The sequence below is a fragment of the Marmota flaviventris genome, chromosome 7 (assembly GCF_047511675.1).
Source record: "Marmota flaviventris isolate mMarFla1 chromosome 7, mMarFla1.hap1, whole genome shotgun sequence".
NCBI lineage: Eukaryota > Metazoa > Chordata > Mammalia > Rodentia > Sciuridae > Marmota > Marmota flaviventris.
The window spans coordinates 4,816,409-4,837,559 of NC_092504.1; the positions used below are offsets into that span (position 1 = coordinate 4,816,409).

Here is a 21,151-nt window from a genome sequence, read left to right on the forward strand (position 1 = left end):
TTTTTAACTGTGTGACACTGACAGCAAGGGAGGATCTCAGAGGTGGAGCGGAAACAGCCATCTGGGATAAATGTCATGGCGCAACAGGCACAAATTTGGGTAAGGTCAGCAATATGTAGTTTCACCCTCTAACCCCTCCCACACCACCAGCTTAATTATTCGTGAATGATCTGAAGAGGTGCACTCCACAGCAACCCTCTCAGGCCATAATGCTCCCTGTCACTTTTTAGAGTCAATGTGAACACTGGTGGGCACCATTCATCCATTAGGAGCAAGGGCAAATCCTGGGAAGGTTCAGGGCTAGGAAGACACTCCTGGCTTCCTTCCTCACACTCTGAAATTCAGACTGGAAAACTATTAAGCCAACTAGGTACATTTAAGCAAATAAGGGAATAAAGAAGTGTTCTTTGAATGCAAATGTCAACACTTGTCATGTAGAACAAACGTCTATTAAATGGAAAGTTGCTGAAAAACTGCACAGATGCTTAACTTATGAAGAGGCTGCTATAAAGACAAGATAAGTTGAAGATTCCCTTTGTCAAGCAGAGTGTGGTGGTGCATGCCTGTGATTCCTCTGGAGGCTGAGGCAGGAGATCCCAAGTTTGAGGCCAGCCTCAGCAACTTGGTGAGACCTTGTCTCAAAAATAAGAAATTTTAAAAAGGGCAGGAATATAAATCATGGTAAAGTGCCACTGGATTCAATCCCCAGTTCCACAAACAAAACAAAATAAACCACTCCCCCAAAAGAAGATATCCTAAGTCAAAAAATGCATTGAACACACCTAACCTGCTGAACATTCTAGCATGGCTTAGCACACTTTAAATGTGCTCAGTATACCCACATTAGCTTATAGCTGGACAAAATTGTCCCACAAAGCCTATTTTATAATAAAGGTTGAACATTTCGTGTAATTTATTGAATACTGTACTGAAAGTGCACAACAGAATAGTCATGAGGGTACTCACCAATAATGTACACCAGCTCAAAGCATCCAGGGCCTAAAGAATGTTTGAAGAATTGAACTAAAATTAATTGATGGATGATGGGATAGTACAGCAACAGGGTCATCAATTTCTGTGGCTGGTTGTCACTGCCCAGCATCAAGAAAAAGTAGCATACCAACACATTACTAGCCCAAGAGAAGATCAAATTCAAAGTATGGTTTCCACTAAATGTGCACTGCTCTCACAATACTGTAAAGTCATTAAGCTGAACCCCAAGGAGCAGAGACCTCTGTGCCTGCAGTGAGACACCCGAGGAACCCAGGATGGATTCAGTTTTTGTAGTTTCTACTTCAAAGACTAGAATAAACTGGGCACGGTGGTGCATGCCTGTAATCCCACTGGCTCCAGAGGCTGAGGAAGGAGGATCACAAGTTCAAAGCCAGCCTCAGCAACTTAGCAAGGTCCAAAGCAACTTAGTAAGACCCTGTCTCAAAATAAAAAATAAAAAAGGCTGGGGGTGTGGCTCATTGGTAGATCAGTACTGGGGGAGGGGGAAAGTTGGGGGCAGTATAGCTTGAGGAAGTCTCTGGGGTCTAGAGAGCGAAAACTACAGGTGCCAGGATTGGGGGAGAAGGAGGGGTGGGAAACAGGCCACTCTGCTGGATTCCCTTCGGACACAGGACCCCTGAAGCTGGGGGGCACAAGGGACTTCTAGATGGCCAGCAAGTTTCTATGTCTTTATCTGGGCAGAGTTATACAGATGTGACCTTTGTGGACATTCCCCCACGTTGTGTGTCTTTCTGTATGCAGTTACGGAGGCACCACCCTTCTCACTCTTGGACAGCATCCACAGTTGCTCCATAGCTGAAGTGTTCATTGAGTCCTGGTGGTGCTGAGATCTAAAACCCCAGCAGCTCAAGGACCCCGAACCCTGCCACAGACTGAGGGCGTCCTGGAAAGACTGTGGGAGAAGTCTAAGAAGGTCAGACTCCTGCATGAGGAAAATGGTTTATTTGAAGACCAAATCTTGGAATGTAGTACAAATTGAAACTACTTCCTAAAATTGAGAAGCGGTAACAGATCATAAAAAGGAAGAATACCTTGTACAAAGGAATTTAGAGAGGACCTTTACTCTGAAGGTTCAGCACTATCATTCTGGCTGCCTCTGGAGGACAGCCAATTCCTAGCCATCGCAGCCCCCTGATCACAGTGGCCAAGCCAAGGACAGGACCATGGCCAAGTCGACCTGCAAGGACAAGAAGCCTCATTGTTCTGCTGGACGTGCGAGTCTGAGCGACAGCAGGCAGGAGAGGGATGAGGCTTGTGAACAAAGGCCAGAGGAGGCAAACTGAGAGCCAGGCTCTGCATCAGGCTGCCACTGAAGTCATCCTAACCCAGGGACATTTTAAGTTTTCCAAACCAGTAAGTGCTACACAATTTACTTAGCTGTGTGACCCTGAACAAGTTACTTAGCTGCTGTAACTGAGTATTCCACTTATAAAACACAGATAACATCAGCACACCATGAGGACTGAGTTACTATAAACTGAAAAATCAGCACTTACAACAGTGGCTGGCACACGTGTTCGTTTTTACTGTATTTCCATTTAAACCACACTGACCTGGGCTTCCTGTTTTAATCCCAGACTCCTTGTATGAATAAGAAACAGAATTTACAACCAGGAAAATATTAAACTCTTCGGTGGTAGTTGTGCTTTTCTTTCTTTCTCTCTCTCTTTCTTTTTTGTGGTGCTAGGGATTGAACCCAGACCCAGGGCCTTGTGCATGCAAGGCCAGTACTCTACCACCTGAGCTATATCCCCAGGCCGGTAGTTTTAATTAGTTAGCTATAAAGGAAAGTTGAGAATGCTTGGTGGCTGGGGTTGCAGCTCAGTGGTAAGCGCTTGCCTCACATGTGTGAGGCGCTGGGTTCAATTCTCAGAACTGCATATAAATAAATGAATAAAATAAAGGTTCATCAACAACAAAAAAATTTTTTAAAAAAATGTCTGGGACTGTAAAATGATCTTCCTGAACAGCCCTCCCCTCCCTACCTGGAAGGATAATGAGAGCTTGTTGATGCCATCAATCAGCATGGCTTCCGGGCAAGGAAAGCCCCCAGCACATGCAGGTTGACAATTTACCACAGCTCCCCTCTTAGCCACTGTTGAGCAACATGCAAAGTGTTTTGAAGGGACACAACCTAGGGTGCAGGCCTACCTTCCCAAGTTTCCTGGCACTCACTTTCTCTCTGGGGGAACTGTATCCTACATCAACTGTCAACAGCGAAGACAAGGAACTTTCCCCCTTCTCTAAAAGCTTTACCAGTACATGAAAAAACAGTAACCTAACTCCACCTGGTCTCTAAAGCTTGCCCTTACAATGCCTCTGTCACCACTTCTTGAAACACTGGCCAGAGAAATTAGACAGATGATATAAATTAAAGAAATACAGATAGGAAAAGAAGAACTCAAATTAGCACTATTTGCCAACGATATGATTCTATACCTATAAGACCCAAAATATTCCACCAGAAAACTCCTAGAACTAGTAAATGAATTTTCAGCAAAGTAGCATGATACAAAATCAAAACCCATAAATCAAAGGCATTTCTGTATATCAGTGACAAATCCTCTGAAAGGGAAATGAAGAAAACTACCCCTTTCACAATAGCCTCAAAAAAAAAAAAAAAAAAAAAAAAAAATTCTTTGGGAATCAACTAACAAAAGAGGTGAAAGACCTCTACAATGAAAACTAAAAAACACTAAAGAAAGAAATTAAAGAAGACCTTAGAAGATGAAAAGATTTCCCTTGATCTTGGATAGGCAGAATTAATATTGTCAAAATGACCACACCACCACTATACAGATTTAATGCAATTACTGGTGCCAATACCATGCTGTTTTTGTTACTATCGCTCTGTAGTATAGCTTAAGGTACTAGAACCAAAATAGACTGGTAGACCAATGGTACAGAATAGAGGACACAGAGACTAACCCACATAGTTACAGTTATCTTATATTAGACAAAGGCTCCAAAAACATACACTGGAGAAAAGATAGCCTCTTCAATGAATGGTGCTAGGAGAACTGGAAATCCATATGCAACAAAATGAAATTAAACCCCTATATCTCACCATGCACAAAGCTCAACTCAAAGTGGATCAGGAACTAGGAATTAAACCAGAGACCCTGCATCTAACAGAAGAAAAAGTAGGCCCCAATCTCCATCATATCCGATAGGCCCCTACTTCCCTTAATAAGACTCCTACAGCATAAGAAATAAAATCAAGAATTAATAAATGGGATGGATTCAAACTAAAAAGCTTTTCCTCAGCAAAAGAAACAGTCAGTGAAGTAAACAGAAAGCCTACAGCTTGGGAACAAATTTTTACCACTTGCACAATAGATAGAGCACTGATCTCTAGGGTATATAAAGAACTCAAGAAACTTAACACCAAAAAAATAAATAAATAAATAACCCAATCAATAAGTGAGCCAAGGAACTGAACAGACACTTCTCAGGTGAAATACAATCAATCAACAAATATATGAAAAAATATATTTCATCTCTAGCTATTAGAGAAATGCAAATCAAAACTAAGATTTCATCTCGCTCCAGTCAGAATGGCAGCTATTAAGAATACAAACAACAATAAGTGTTGGCAAGGATGTGGGGAAAAGGGTACATTCATACATTGCTGGTGGGACTGCAAAATAATGCAGCCAATATGGAAAGCAGTATGGAGATTCCTTGGAAAACTTGGAATGGAACCACCATTTGACCCAGCTATCCAATCCTCGGTCTATACCCAAAGGACTTAAAAACAGCATACTACAGGGACACAGCCACATCAATGTTTATTGCAGCACAATTCACAACAGCTAAACCTAGATGCCTGTCAGTCAGTAGATGAACGGATAAAGAAAATGTGGTATATATACACAATGGAATACTACTCAGCAATAAGAGAATAAAATCATGGCATTTGCAGGTAAATGGATGGAGTTGGAGAATATAATGCTAAGTGAAGTTAGCCAATCCCAAAAAATTAAATGCCAAATGTTTTCTCTGATATAAGGAGGCTGATTCATAGTGGGGTTGGGAGGGGAAGCCTGGGAAAATTAGACGAACTCTAGATAGGGTAAAGGAGAGGGAATAGAAGAGGGGGCAAGGGGTGTAAAAAAAGATGTTGGAATGAGATGGACACCGTTACCCTAAGTACACATATGAAGACATGAAAGGTGTTATACTTTGTGTACAACCAGGGATATGAAAAATTGTGCTCGATGTGTAATATGAATTGTAATGCATTCTGCTGTCATGTATAACAAGTTAGAATTTTTTAAAATTTAAGAAAAAAAAGCTTGCCCTTAACAATAGAGTCTGCTATGTATCTGACAATGATTTGTTATATATAAAAATAAAATTAAAAAAAAACAAACCACAAAGTCATCTGGTATAAAAAACAGCTCTAACAGGAGCAGACTGAAAGAATCCTGGTATCTATAACCATGTTGACCCAGGATCCTCTAACTGCTCTCTAAGTAATAAGGAACACCATCTTTACCTTCAAGGCTTACCTTGAGAAAGAATAAGGCAATCCCTACATGAGAAATAGCCAGCACCGCATCTGGTGCGCTAGAGTGCTCCCTGCGTGACCTGGTTACTTTACTGATTTTAAAAAGAGAAAGCGGAAGAGGAAGGCCCTGCAGAATGTAAACCACAATGCAGGGGGCAGAACTGAGGTGGGAAATCACCACCTCCAACCACCACGGTAACAGCTGATGTAGGCAGGACTCAGCAGTGGACTCCAGACTGTCAAGCTCGGCTCGGCTCATCACAAAGAGAGGAGCACTCGGCTCTGGAGTGGGACTCTGGTGGGCAACACCTGAAGCAGAGCCAGCATCAGCCAGAAGGCACAGACTGTCATACAGCACATGCCATGCTATGGCGCACAGGGAAGGATACACCATCACTTAGGTCACAGCATTGCCACAACCTCAGGAACTGAGGCCAACGCAACACACCAACCTGAAGGACACCTTGGAAAGCAAATGGCCTATACTCTCCAAAAATGCCAATGTCATGAGACACAAAGGGATGATGAGATTAGAGATGTGACCACTAAAACCAATGCATGACTCACTGGACGCTAGAGTTAAAAAAAAAAACAAAAAACAAAACTGCAATGAAGAACACCATTGGGACAACTGTTGAGAACTAAATGCTGACTGGGTCTGAGACAGTAATGTTGCACTGATAGTAATTTTCCTTAATTCTATAATTGTACTATGGCTGTCCAGGAGATACACTGAGGCCAGGCTTAGTGACCATGCCTGTGATCTCAGCTCCTTGGGAGGCTGAGACAGGAGGACAACAAGTTCAAGGCCGGCCTGGATGATTTAGTTAAGACCCTATCTTAAAATAAAATTAAGCCGGAAGTGGTGGTTCATGCCTGTAATCCCAGCAGCTCGGGAGGTACAGGCAGGAGGATCCCAAGTTCAAAGTCAGCCTCAGCAATTTAGCAAGGTGCTAAGCAACTCAGTGAGGCCCTGTCTCCCTGAGTTCAATACCTGGTACCCCCACAAAAAGACATTAAATTAAATTAAAAAGGAACCGGGCATGTGCCCTGAGGCAGGATGCTCCAGGTGCCACCAGCACGTGCACATTGGTGCACTCAGGAGGTGGCATGCACAGGAGAACAGAGATAAAGCAAAGGGTGAAGGCACCACCAACTGTGGCCTGAGTGACCACCACAAAAGTATACACTACTCCTGCTGCTCTTCTGATGTTAGAAATGACTTTTCAAGGAAAAGTTGAAATCTTCTTAAAAAAAAAAAAAAAAAGTGATTTTCTGCCCACAAGGGTATTGTAGCTGACTGAGAAAGAGATCACATTCCAGCAAACAAAGTGAAAAGCTGCACAGAAGCGACACAGTCGATCGTGGTAAAAGACATTGCTTTTGAGAAGAATCGAAAGTTTCAAAGAAAATGTGACCTGAGCTTTGAAGGACGAGGAAGAAAAGCAGTTGATATCATCTAAAAGTGATACACAGGGAATTCTTGTCTGAGAATATACCTACCAGAGCACAGCAGTCACGACCAGAGAAGGAAAGCCCATGAGGTGAAATCCCTGCCAGCCGTGGCACCTCCACACCAGACGAAGCGGTTCACCACCGCTCAGCGCGCAGCCAGCACCACCAGCCAGAGGGGTGAATACCTGCCTCGGCACCGAGTCACCTCTTGTCAGGTATGGTTTTGCATCTGAACTTCTTCATCAACACACGACACGCATGTCTGCTTCCCAGGACTGAGTGGAGCAATATTTTAGGGTCTTTTATTTCCCTGTGGGTCCTTCTCATAACTCCAGATACACTGTTTTCACCAACCTGTACCTTTTATGTCCTGATGATGAACCACAACTGAGCAGGGAGGACCAAACCCAGGCAGACCCTCACCAGCTGCAGCTCATAGACACCAGCGGGTCCACCATCAAATCTCATCAGAGATGTGCTTCACCACAATCTTATCAAGAACAGGCCTATGCTTTACCCTAAATGTCTTACAGCCCTTAGCACAGGAACACTTTGGGTTAGTAAATGTACTAATTTAATTTTAATAACTTATTAATTTATTGATTAAATATTCTAAGCTGAAACTGCTGACATTGAAATTATATTAAAGTCCTACTAAAAAAAAATCACTCATTCCCATGTAAACACAAGTACATGTTTATAACTGAAGTATGTGATTATTTTAATTATAAGAAAGATGTTTCTTACTTCTGGAAAGTTCTTCCATGCTTGTAGATTTAATATTTTACTTGTCCCTAAATACTCTATTCTGCATTTGCTACAAAGATGGAGGCAAATCGTCAAGCTTTAGTAAGGAAACTACCAAATACCGAACCCATCTGCTGATCATCAGGTTCTGAGTCAACCCTCTGGAAACCTCACTTCCCAATTCCCTCTGGCCCAGGCTGTAAGCTGCTTGGAAGTCATGTGTCCAGAGAGACATGATGAGACACCTGCAGTGGGAAGGCCTGTCTGTACAGGGACGCGGGAGACCCGAGGAGATGTTCTGCATGTTACACTTACAGAACCTCAGGTGCTTTGGTGGCTTGGAAGGGCAAAGGCAGTTTCTCTGTCAATGAAACTTTGTTTTTTGTTTTCAGTGTTAGTAACAATAGCTTGAAAAATAAAAGTCCACAAAATAGCCCCTTCTTCCCACCAAGGTTCTATAAAAACCAAGAGTTTATGTGAAATTTGCAGGCAGAGGTCACCCAGAGCCCATCCATTGGTGGCTGAAAACTGTGCTTCCCTTCAGCAGGCCACCCTTGAGGAGCTCCTCCTGGAGAATGAGACTGAGGTTGAGTTATTTTTCAAGAACCCAGATTTGGTTGGTTTCTCACTTTAAACTCAGCACCCATGTCAAAAAAAAATTCACAATGTCTGAATTACAAGGTGACATACAGTGACTTCTGGCAAAGTTATGAGCTTTACAGAACTTTAAGTCTACTGATTTGTCACGCTATTTAACATCACTCTTGCCAATAAGATCCAGGTGTTAAACTTTGGGATGGTAAGAAGTGAACAGGAACAATGACTAAACACCTAGCTGTGATATACAACTGCCTGAATGTGGAGCCAAGGCTGCAGGACAGTGCTGCTCAAAGAGCAGGCCATCAACTTATCGGCAATCCAGGCAACATCTCGAATGCCCGTGACACAGAGAAAGCTGCCAAGCAAACGACGAACTGAACAGTGGACTTGCCAAGTTCCAACCCAAGTTCCAACTTGTCATCTCGTCCCCGACAGAGTCGAGTCTGCACAACACACACTGACTGGCCTGCTCTGGAGCACAATCGCCCTCGTTAAGAACGTAACACATGCAAATACAATCATCGGTTTTCACAGGACATTTAAAACACGTAAATGAATGAATACCTGTTCCTGCAGGTCGTAGTCATAGCTGTCATGCAGCAGGAGACTGAGGACGTACCGAGTATAAATCATGGCATCGATGCCACATTTCTCCAGCTCTTGTCCCAGCCAGGTCTGCACTGGGCCCAAAGCATGAAGCAGAGACATGTCAGAAACAGACACGGGGCCTGGATAGAACTCGAGGAGCTCTCAGATGGCAAACCATCCACAACTGTGCAGACAGGTACATGAATCTAGGTTGCTGACATCCTTAGAACACAAGGCATTTTCTGTAGTTGGTGTGCTGTTGTACCTGGAGGGGATTTTCACTCCGGTAGAAAGGGTAGAAGCTTGACACCTAGGACCAGCATCCACCTGTGCTGGCCATCAGCTCTCTAGAACAGCACCTCCCTCTTTAGGCATGACCACTGAACCAGCATCCTGACAGCAACAGATACGCGCGTGCAGTTTCCTACTTTCATTTCACATGGAGGCCAAATCTAAGTCTCCGGCAGAACCTACAAAAATGAGAGAAAAAAAGATATGCATTATATATACATGTAAACCAAATTATTTATCTTGTGGAAAAAAAAACAAACTGTTCCTCTTTATTGAAATACCTTTGATCTTAGAACACTATTTTCCCCCTGGAACCTTTGACATTTAAAATTAAATGACACTGTAAACTTTTAAAAGCTTACTATCTTTTAACAGGAAAATTGAGAAGTTTATGTTCTGTCTGTGCTCAATTATACTGATGGTTTATTTTGTTATCTCAAGAGACAGGACTAATAAAAACATTTTATTAGATTACAATAAATTTTTAATAATAAATTTTTGTTTATATGTAACACTGAAAGAATTTACTAACAAATCACTAGTTCACATTTAAGTGTAACAGAAATAAGCAGTCAAATATTAATTTTATTGAAACACAGGCAAAACGAATTAGTCCTTTAAATTTAAGTTTTATACAGGTGATCAATTCTTTCATATGCCTAAAAATTTCAGGACTAGTCATTGCTTATTTCATACAAATTAAGGTGAAACACAAACATTTTTATACCATGGCAGGCTACACTTTATACCTACTATAACTTTTCTTACATACGTAGGTTGAATTTCCGATTGTTTGTGATAGATGACACTCTTGATTTAACAGCATTCCCTTTAACATATTTTAATTGTGAAACTAATCTAACAATGAGTTTATAAAATCATAATGTTCTTTGTGGCAGAGTACTGATTGATGTATACTTCTAGCAAAAAACACCAACACAGTTAGAGGTGAAGCTCATCAGCTCAGCTTCTGCATGAACTTTAGCAGACAATAAGAAGGCTACTGAAAATAACTCTTATGAAGCAGTCTTAGTGTTCACTGTTAGTAAAAGCATCAAGTCAGAAAGTTAAATACTCTTCCCCCAAAGATTTAAGACTGAGTTTCTTGCATTCCATCTACAACTACATAGTAAACTTTACATACATCAAATATTTTTTAAAAAATTTAAATCCACTGTAGGACTAAGTTGCTGGATTAATGTATCACTAATGAGTATTTGGCTATTTTAAAAAACTCTTGCTAATATGTTATCTTTTCTAAATTATCAAAGTTGATTAAATCAAAGCAAAGGTTTTCTATGAGTTTCATCAGCTGACTCTTAAAATGAAAACATTTTCCAGAACTCGTTTAACAACTATTTGGTTCTCAGGATTACAGACAGATCATCAGTGGAATAATCTGGGATGTCACATGTAGCAGGCTGACAAGTTGGTTATCATTCAAGGAGATTTGACACAATGGTTGAAGAAACTAGAGGGGAACCTAGGTCACTGGATTCACAGGAAGAAGTCGGAGAGGGCTGCAGAGAGTGGAAATATCAGACACTTGTGCAAAGGGTTGTCCACAAACATTCACCAGTGTTCATGGGTGTGTGTCTAAGTAAGGACCTAACCCTGCGCGGGCAAGGAGCACCATGAAGAGCAGGAGGAGACAGGATTCCTGCTCAACAGTGGGGCAAGCGACACCCAGCACGCTAGAGAACCTCAGTGTAGGGGACCCTGGCTTGAACACTCAAGAGGATCTAGTGTTTATGGTGGGCATTAGCCCTAAACAATGCTCTGGTCCTGCCTGACAAATCTTAAAAGACCCCAAAGGACCAAACTATTTCCAACTAAATTCATAATGGTCCCAGAACAAAGCTCAATTTTTATAGGAAAACAAAAACATCCAAAATGAAATTGAGAATTGTCAGAGAAGTTAGAGGCGGAGAAGACATTGAAACAGTTATTGTAACTGTTCAAAAAGATGAGAAGAGAATGGAGGATAATGTAAAAGATGTACAACCCAATACCTGGAGATGAAGATATGTTCACAGGGAGAAACACAGGAGAAGTCTGTTAAAAAAAAAAAAAAAGATCACTGAACTTTACAAAACAGAACTAACTGCAGGATGGATGAAAAAATAACTTAAAAGCCTGAATAGAGCACGTGAGCTGTGTGACAACTTTAGAAACCCAACATACATGCAATTGGTGTCTGAAAAGAAATGGAGGAGATAGAGAAATATTTAAAGATTAACACCTGAAAATTTTTCTACACTGATGAAGCTTTAAAAAAAAAAAACTCACAGATCCACGATGCTCAGTGAACTCCAACCCAAGAGACATGAAGAAAACGACACTCCATAACAAAACACTGAAGCCTGAGACAAAGAGAAAAAGCTTAAAGCAGCCAGAAAGAGAGGCACACTGAGGATAAGAAAATGATGACCTCAGAGCTCCTGTTGGGCCCCACGGGAGTGAGAAGACAATGGAGCAAAACTTTTAAAATACTGAAAGAAAAAAAAAAAAAAAAAACATAAAAAAAAACCCTGTCAACTGAGAGTTCTATATTCCTTAAAAATATCTTTCAAAATCAAGTTGTGGGGCTGGGGGAGTGGCTCAGTAGTAGAGCACTGGCCTAGCACAGGTGAGGTGCTGGGTTCCATCTCAGCACCACTTAAAAATAAACAGATAAAATAAAGGTATTGTGTCCATCTAGAACTAAAAATAAACAGATAAAACAACAGCAACAAAAAAGTTGAAACAGACTTTTTAGACATGTAAAAACTGAGGAATTCATCAGCAGCAAATCTGTCCTACGGTAGTATGAAAAGAGAAAAAAATGGTACCAGAACAAAATGTGGATCCACTCAAAGCTGGAAATGGTAATTATATTTGTTTCATTATTTGAATATCCTTAAAAGATAACTGACTTTTTAAACAAAAATAACATACGTGTAGCACATGTACAAGCAAAGTGCAGAACAAGGAGCAGAAGCACCCAGGCTGGGAGAAGAGATGCAGCACACTCCTACAAGCCTCTCCTTTTTTTTTTTTTTTTTAATAATCGTGAAATCTATTTATTTTTATTTTTGTTACTGGGAATTGAACCCAGGGCTGTTCTACCACTGAGCTGCACCCCAGCCCTTTTTCCTTTTGAGATGGGGTCTCACTAAGTTGCTGAGGCTGGACTTGAACCTTGATCTCCTGCCTTAGCCTCCTGAGCAGCCACTGTGCCCAGATACTGCAAGGTTCTTACAGAGGACAGGAAAGGGCATTTCACTTGAAGACAGAGTCGGATAAATTAGCTATTAATAATCACAACAAATATATAAACACACTGATTTAAAAGGCAAAGAAAGATTGGATTTTTAAAAAAATATTTATTTTTTAGTTATAGGTGGACACAATATCTTTATTTTATTTTTATGTGGTGCTGAGGATTGAACCCAGTGCCTCATGCATGCTAGGTAAGCACTCTACCTCTGAGTCACAACCCCAGCCAACAGACTGGATTTTAAAACAGCAAGACCAGACTATGTGCTGCCACTTTAAATATAAAAACGCAAATGTTCCAAGGGAAAGGCTGGAAGAACACAGATGATGCTATGCTGACAAGACAAAAGCCCAATGTCCACACTGTTACTGTCCGAAAACACAGATTTCAGAGCAAAGAGGTCAGCAGAGACCAAGGTCAATGTGTGAAGATGAAGGTTGATGCATCAAGAGGGATTTAGCAGCTCTATAGTGCACACCCGACCGCACAGTTTCAAAATATATAAAGCAAAAGCTGGGAGAACTGAAAGGAGAAACACAAAGTCCCAGCTACACAGGGAGGTTCAACACCCCTTTCTCAGCACATCACAGAAAACCAAGACAGAGAGAAGAACAGCCCCCCGCAGCTTGACAGGGACAGACTAGGTTCTCGGTCCGAAGGCAGTCTCAAACAGCTGAAAGAATTCAAGTCACACAAGCATGTTTCCTGACCATGGAATTACATTATAAACAACAAATGTATGGAAAATCCCCCAAATATTTTTAAAAATATTTTTTAGTTGTAGATGGACACAATGTCTTTATTTATTTTTACGTGGTGCTGAAGATTAAATCCAGTGCCTCACATGTGCAAGGCAAGCACTCTACCACTGAGCTACAGCCCCAGCCCCAACCCTCGCCCAAATATTTGAGAAATAACAGATGTATTTCTAAACAACCAACTGGACAAAGGAGAGGTAAGAAAATATTTTATACTGAATGAAAATGAAAACACAATGTATCAATATTTTCAGAATGCCACAAAAGCAGTATTTACCTAGGAAGAAATTTAAAACACTACCTATGTTAGAAAAGGTCTCAAATTAATGATCTCTGAGGTTTTTACCTTAAGAAACTAGAAAAAGAGAAGCAAATGTAGCCTAAACTAAAAAAGAAAAAGGATTAGAACAGAATGAAATAGAAAGCAGAAGAACAATGAAATAAACCTGATTATTTTAAATAAAGTAGACAGGCCTCTACTTGGACTTATCAGCAAAGAGAGAAGGCAAATTATAACACCAGGATGGAAAGAGGAGGTGACTACAGGTTCTGCTGACATGAAAAGGATATTAGAAAAAACCTCACACCAGGGACAGCACTTGCCTAGCGTGGAATAGGCCCTGCGTTCCATCTGCAGCATCACACACACACACACAACTCTACACCAATAAACTCAACAACTCAGACAGAAATGACAAATTCCTTAAACAAATTACCAAAAGCTCACTTGGAGACACTTAATGAATATCTCTGTGTCCACAAGAGGAACTGAATTTACAGTTAAAAACTCACAAATCTCTAGGCCCTGACAGCTTCAAAGCTGAATTCTACCAAATATTTAAGGAAAATGTAATGCCAATTTTATTCAAATTTTTCCGAAAGTGAAGAGAAGAGAACGTTTCTTGAGTCATGTTATAAGGCCAGCATTATCTAATACCAAAAGCCAGATAAATATAGTACAAGAAAACTACGGACCCACAGGAAGAGAGATGAGAGATTCAGAAGTTCTAACCAAAATCTGAGGAAACTGAATCAAACAATATCCATCAAACGGAGAGGGCACAGGCTAATGAAATATATAGTCACCTTTGCCACTCACCTTCAAAATGTTAGTTTACTATGAAAGGCTCGGCTTATACTTGTTTCCCTCATTACTGAAATGGATAAAGGCCTTAAGCTTTTATGCTGTGAAAGACCTGGTTCACTGTAAAGTTTGACATAGAAATGTTGTCGTGATTTTTATCCCATTTCTTTAAAAGAGAATCTCAGCCCAACCACAGGATGGCCTCTTGAAGGAGATTTTCTTTAGCCAAATGATACCAGGTAGCGCAGGAAAAACTGGCATGCAAATTGCAAAATGAAGCCACTCCCGAAGCCAAAGTTGCATGACCTCCAACTGTGCTATTAGCCACTCAAAAGTCACTCTTTCTGTGACTTTCTCAATGGCCAAGCGCAAATACATGGTCACAGCCATAGAGTCACCAGGAGATTATAATCTACAGAGCACAGATGGCTGAGGACCAAGGAAAAGAAAGAGGAAGCAAGTCTGGAAACTTCAGACAAGGCTGCGCACACCTCTCCAGTCCCTTCCCATCCACACAGGACACACCAGTCACTAGACGGCTTACTTCTTCCTGTTTCTTCCAGGGGGAGCCATTCTTGGCTTGCAGCTGGCGTCTGCCCTCCTTGCTGTGAACCTGGAGCTACTAGCAGGTATTAGGCTCCCTTTCCCTAAACACCAAGCTTCCCGTAAAGGGCGAACATCTGACCAAGTCAGAGAGCTGATGCGGAGACACCCAGCTGAAACTTACCTCTAGCAGTCAAAGCATGGGGCCGGGGGAGTGCGGTTTTACCCACGTAAACAAAACCCATGTTCATCTACCTGGCAAGCTGAAGAACACAGCTGGCAAAAGTGTGACATTGTAAAGTCCCCAAAATGGCTAGTGGCAGAGGGCGAATACAGAGATACACAGCCTCCCTCTGCCGTCCAGCTTTCTATTTATTTTGGAATGCAGACATTTGCAAAGCAATCTCTGTGCATTTAAGCCACACTCTACCCAAACAGTTCAGACTCAAAGAAGCTCAGCACAAATTGGGCTTTTTCTGTCTAGTAGACATTTTAAGGACCTTGGGATTAAAAACAGCCCTTGTAGTCAATGAAAATTATCCCCCAAAGACTGAAGCAACGCTGTGCAGGCTTTTGGGTCAATATTAACATGTATTTTAGTCAAATTTTTCATTGCTGTGACCAAAAGACCTGACAATAACACAGAGAAGGGAAAGCGTATTTATCGCTCATGGGTTCTGAGGTCTCAGTTCACAGAGAGCCAACTCCATTGCTCTAGACCCAAGATAATGCAGATCATCATGGCGGAAGGGTATAGTGGAGGAAAGCAGCTCAGGACACGGCAATCAGGAAGCAGGGACAGAACTCCACTCATCATGGACAAAATATAAACCCCAAGTCATGTCCCCAGTGACCTATCTCCTCCTGTTGCACCTACCAGCCTAAAATTACCACCCAGGTAATCCCTATTAGTGGATTAATCCAGTGACTGGGTTCCGACTCTCCTCCTCTAAGCGTTTCACCTCTGAACCTTTTTGCATTGTCTCACACGTGTGCTTTTGGGGGGACAACTCATATCTAAACCATAATAACATGGCTCTGTGCCTGGCAGCCAGAGTGTGGTGGCTTGACAGAAGAACAGCAGTCAGGCCCAGCTGATCCCCCAGGTAACCCTGCACTGAGTTATAATACACGCTAGCCTCAGTCTTCAGGAGTCAATGCCAGCGCCTGTGACGTGAAGATCTTTCTTGGAACCAGAATAACAAAGTCGATTTTTAAAGCAAAGACACTGACTCCTTCCACCATCTAGTCTACATGTTTTCAGGGTGATGCGACATTCCCCAAGAGGTTTGGCCACTAAGGAAGAGAAAACTGGCCTAAGTACTCAAGCTATTATTACCTAAAACAAAGCTCTTTCAAAAAATAGATAAAACTGATAATGTCACAAATTTAAAATAAGTACTTCAATAATAAAGTGGTTTTTTGTTTTTTTTTTTTGGAGGAGGGATCATTTTGAGAAAGTTCACGAATCTTTCAAAGTCTCATCCCTATGTGACAATGTTCTGAGAAATACAGTCATCTTTCTATAAGCTTTAAACGCCACATGTTATTACTGAAAATAATTCAAACTATAGCTCTTGCTAGGTTTTTGAGATAGTTGTTTGGAGTGTACTAGCAGCAGCTCCAGTAAGAGATATACTTTGTCTACAGTGCAATTTCTTTGGTGTTCAAATACAGCAAGGTGCTTCTCTCTCTCTCTCTTTTTTGCAATGCACTATAAGTATTCTAGGTGTGATCACAACACATGCAAATCACTGCAAAATACAACAGTGCACAGGCATGGTGACTTGACTGCCTTGTGTGATATCCTAGCCAATCACATAGCACACAGGGAGGAGCAGCTGTGAATCCACGCTGCTCTGGGTAAAATGCGGGAGAAAAAGCTGGGTAGCTCTGTGCAAACAGTGCATTCATATTTTGAAGCAGCCGGTTGGCAGTTGACTTCAGAGTATTTCTTTCTGCTCAATTTTACCTTACTGGCTTTTTTCCCCCCCTTTCCTGGTACTGGGGATTGAATCAAGAGGTCCACCACTGAACTATACCAACCCTTTTTATTTATTTTGAGTCAGGGTCTTGCCAAATTGCCCAAGCTGGCCTCAAACTTGCAATCTCCTGCCTCAGCCTCCCACGTTGCTGAAATTATAGGCATGTGCCACCATGCCTGGCTTATATTATATATTTTTTTGTGGTGCTGGGGATTGAACCAGGACCTTGTGCATGAGAGGAAAGCACTCTACCAACTGAGCTATATCCCCAGCCCTCTTATATACTTTTCTTAAAAGTTTTAAAAGATTTTCTTAAATATGAAAATAGAAACACACAATTTTAGCACCTTGAAGTACTTTTTTTCAGTATTTCAACATGTTAAATAATAACATACAAATATTTTCATATTCTGCTTTTTTCATCAACACTGCCCCCCATGTTGTTCCAGTCTTGAGGCACTGTCCAGTGTGGTAGACTCTAGTCATATGTGGCTATTTAAATTCAGGTATTTAAACTCAGCGAGTCCTGTCCCAAATTTAAAAATAAAAAGGGCTGGGGATGTAGCTCAGCGGTGAAGTGCCCCTGGGTTCAATCCCCTGTACCACAATAGTGAGAAAACAAAAACAGATTAAGCTTACTGACAGAGGAAAAGGAGTAAGAGGGCCCCTGAACAAGAGGCCAATGGAAGAAAGTTTTAGTTGAAATAGGGCACATGATACTTCGGAAACAACAGCCCCCAAATTGTAGCAGACTAAAACAATGATTTATACTTTTGTCATGCTATATGCCCATCCTGGGTTGGCAGGGATGCTGAGTGTAATCACTCAAAACATGATCATTCTGGGACACAGGGTGACAAAATGGACACCATCTTGAACTCTGTCAGTTCAGGGGCCAGAAAATAAGATGTGATTGAGGTGACCCTGAGGTTTTGACTTCCAGTGACTGAGACCTTCTCAAGGAAGTGAGTTGCTCACACTCATCAGTCAAAGCAAGTCTCCTGGCCTCTCTTCAGCAGAGACAGGTGCAACCAGCCCTGAAGACCACTTCATGGGACAAAATATGGAATTCTTAATAGGAAATATCTAACATTGTTAAAATCAGCATTCTGGTAAACTAAAAATTAAAGCACAGATGAATTAAAATAATGTAAAACAAAAAATAATTCGTAAAAAAGAGACAAAAGCAATATACTCAGAAAGGTTCCAGAAGGCCCCAGTGCTGCTGAGACAGGACTGCCCAGCAGGCGGCACAGTGCGGCCTGCCCTGCCTCCTGCAACCCTGCAGCCATCCTACTACTCTCTTCCTGCACACTCAAGGCAGCTACTGTCCTCATGCCTTTGTCTTGGGATGAGACCCATTCAGACTGTTCTCTAGCTGCCTCCTGGGGATAGGCTATTTCACAAAAGAAGGCTGAAAGTTCTTCAAGCCAAACTGACATACTCCATGTTCCACTGAGCGGCATGCTCCCATCTTGGCAGATAATTAAAACTGTTGGACTGATAATTTCCCAAACCTAAATGGAGATGAATAAATTCTGAAGAGAGTTTGAGAAATAAATCAATATTTGAAATATTAACATGTGGCACAAGACTCCCTCTGGCCCAAGTTCTGAGCCCGTGAGCAGGGGGGACTGTAACCTAGGAACTCCTCATTCTTTCCCACTCTCATATGCACTGGAGATTCTTGTGTCCCAGGCACTGTGCATGGCGCTGGTGGTAAAAGATAGTGACCCTGAGGTTTTGACTTCCAAATTCACCATCCTGTATATGCAGGCTTTGGCTTTATGCTCAGGTATTAGGTAAAACAACTCACTCTTCTACCAGCTGAAACCCTCTGCCATTCCCTTTGATCTAGTATGGTACTTCCTCAATTTATACATCCACTCCAACTACATATTTTTAACTGGTCATTCCAAAGTTCACAGTAAGTCTGCAGAAGAGCTCGGGTTCAAGGGCATTCATGCCCTAAACTTTCTTTTCATAATTATTCAAGCTGGGTGCTGCAGCACTTTCACACAAAAGTACCTGAGGGAAGAGGGGAGGATATAACAGAAAATAGAAGACCGCAGAAAAGAGAATTTTTAAAAGTATGTTTGAAATATTAAGGCTCAGGCTTTTCGATGCTACTACTTTTTACCAAGATCCTAAATAATACTTGCCTGGCAAACCAGAGAATGCAAACACATACCAAGGTTTTATATATTTTAAATAATTTTTGCCTGTTATTTACTCACTTTGGTGCTACAATTTGGACCACAAAGTATTGCTTACTTTCTTTAGTAGGGAGTCTGGCTCCCAAAGCCAATCTATAGCCAGAAGAGGACCTCCATAAAGAATCGGAACTGGAACTCTATCACTAACAACAGGAGATGGGGGCTAAAAGCTGATCATGTAAGCCTGTTTACTCCATGTCTGAAAAATTATGTATGTTGGACATTCAGACCCCATTCTAGAGATGTATCCTGTGAAAAATGAACAAGGCTTATTTTTAAGATAATGTAATATTAAAAAAAAAAAAACTCGTGAGGGACCTGAGTTCCTTTCATGAAAACAGGGAGAACTGAACAAAGAGTAAGACACTGCATCCTTACCAGCCAAGGTATCAGAAAGGAACTGCTAAGTACAGGCTCTCCAGTGATACAATGAATTACTTTCATAAATACAGGATTGTTCTGATAGCTAAGACTACTACTTAACAGTAACAAAACTATTAAGAATTTTAAAAATTTGCAGGCCTGTAACCAGACCTGAAGATGAAGGCAAAAAGAAGAACCAAATGTGACAACACAGGATAGGTGAAAGCATTGCTTCCATGTAGAATCAGCAATTTTCCATTAAAGCAAAAGGAGAGCAGGTCACATATGAAAGGAGATGGGAAAGGGAAGGGCTTTCCATCCAATCTGGGTAAATTCTCTACTGACCTTGCTACTTGCAAATGCATACAGACCAGAAAGCTTTAGTCAGCCTTTCTGTCCTTATTGTTTAAACTCAGCCATTTAGGAGATAAGCTGCTTAAGTAAAGTTGCACTATTTTATATCTAACTTTTACCTGATCTCCAGTTATCTGATGATCATACTCATCTGTTAACATTTCAGGTTTGAAAAACTGGACTGCCAGATTAAAACTGCTTGCAGGTTACTATGTTATTAATAACCAATGCAGTTCACTTAGATGTGCTAGATGTCAGAATTCATTAGCAGGGCTACAAAATGGCAGTTTTTCTGCCTGCAAAATGAAATTCCTTATTTAAAAAAAAAAAAAAAAGTCCTAATGGGCCAGGTGCAGTGGCACACACCTGTAATCCTAGTGACTCGGAAGGCTAAGGCAGGAGGATTACAAGTTTATTTTATTTTTGATATTGGGGATCGAACCCAGGGCCTTGTGCATACAAGGCAAGCACTCTACCAACTGAGCTATATCCCCAGCCCCAATGGATTACAAGTTTAAAACCAGCCCTCAGCACCTTAGCACAACCATAAGCAACTTAGCAAGACCCTGTCTCAAAATTTTAAAAAATGGGAGATGGGGATATGGCTCAGTGGTTATACATGCCCCCAGGTTCAATCTTTGGTACACACACACACAAAAAAAAGTCTTTATGTGAATTTACAAAAATTCATTTTTTCCTAGCAGAGGCAAATTGCATGTCAAACAGGTTACAAAATTTTAAAAAAGCATAAACTATTTTAGCCAAAGGGATGGGGAAATGTACACACTCACAACTACAACAGTTCTCCTCGCCTGCAAAATGCAACAAAACAGCCACCACACAAGATCCAAACACAAGACAAAACAAAGTTCATTATCATGAAATTCTAAGAGCTTTTGTTAGAAAGGTAGTAAATGAAATTAAATGAAATGAAATTTGTTGCAAAAGTAATGAAACAATTAAATTTTAGAAATTTTAAAACATCAGATAGGAGAAATTAAAATTTATCTTCACTCTAGGAAATTAAAAATTTCAAAAATCCTAAGCAAGTTTATTTAGAAACTAAAACAAATAGATTTTTAGAATTTTTGAAAATACAAAAAGCTCAAATATGATGAAAAGCACTGTCAAAGCTGAAACATTTTATCATATAAAATACTAGATCACACTGTGCCAAAATGACCTTTCAAAGTGATACTCTTGCTTATCAAAATGTCTGAGCATAATCCCAGCAGCTCCGGAGGCTGAGGGAGGAGAACTTCGAGTTCAAAGCCAGCCTCAGCAACCACGAGGCACTGAGCAACTCAGTGAGACCCTGTCTCTAAATAATACAAAACAGGGCTGGGGATGCGGCACAGTGGAAGAGTGCCCATGAGTTCAA

The 21,151-nt window shown here is 41.1% G+C and overlaps 1 protein-coding gene across 8 annotated transcripts in view; it reads right to left on the minus strand.

The window, feature by feature from the left end:
- The window catches only part of Kiaa0232 (KIAA0232 ortholog), an 80,796-nt gene that overhangs the window by 44,843 nt on the left and 14,802 nt on the right, over positions 1 to 21,151 (minus strand). For 7 of the 8 annotated variants that reach the window (XM_071614126.1, XM_071614127.1, XM_071614122.1 and 4 more), the window contains exon 2: positions 8,894 to 9,387. In XM_071614126.1, the coding sequence (XP_071470227.1) occupies positions 8,894 to 9,037 (144 nt within the window). In that variant the 5' untranslated portion in view covers positions 9,038 to 9,387. Of the gene's footprint in view, positions 1 to 8,893; positions 9,388 to 11,220; positions 11,264 to 21,151 lie in introns of all 8 variants that reach the window. The other variant, XM_071614124.1, reaches the window with a different exon arrangement.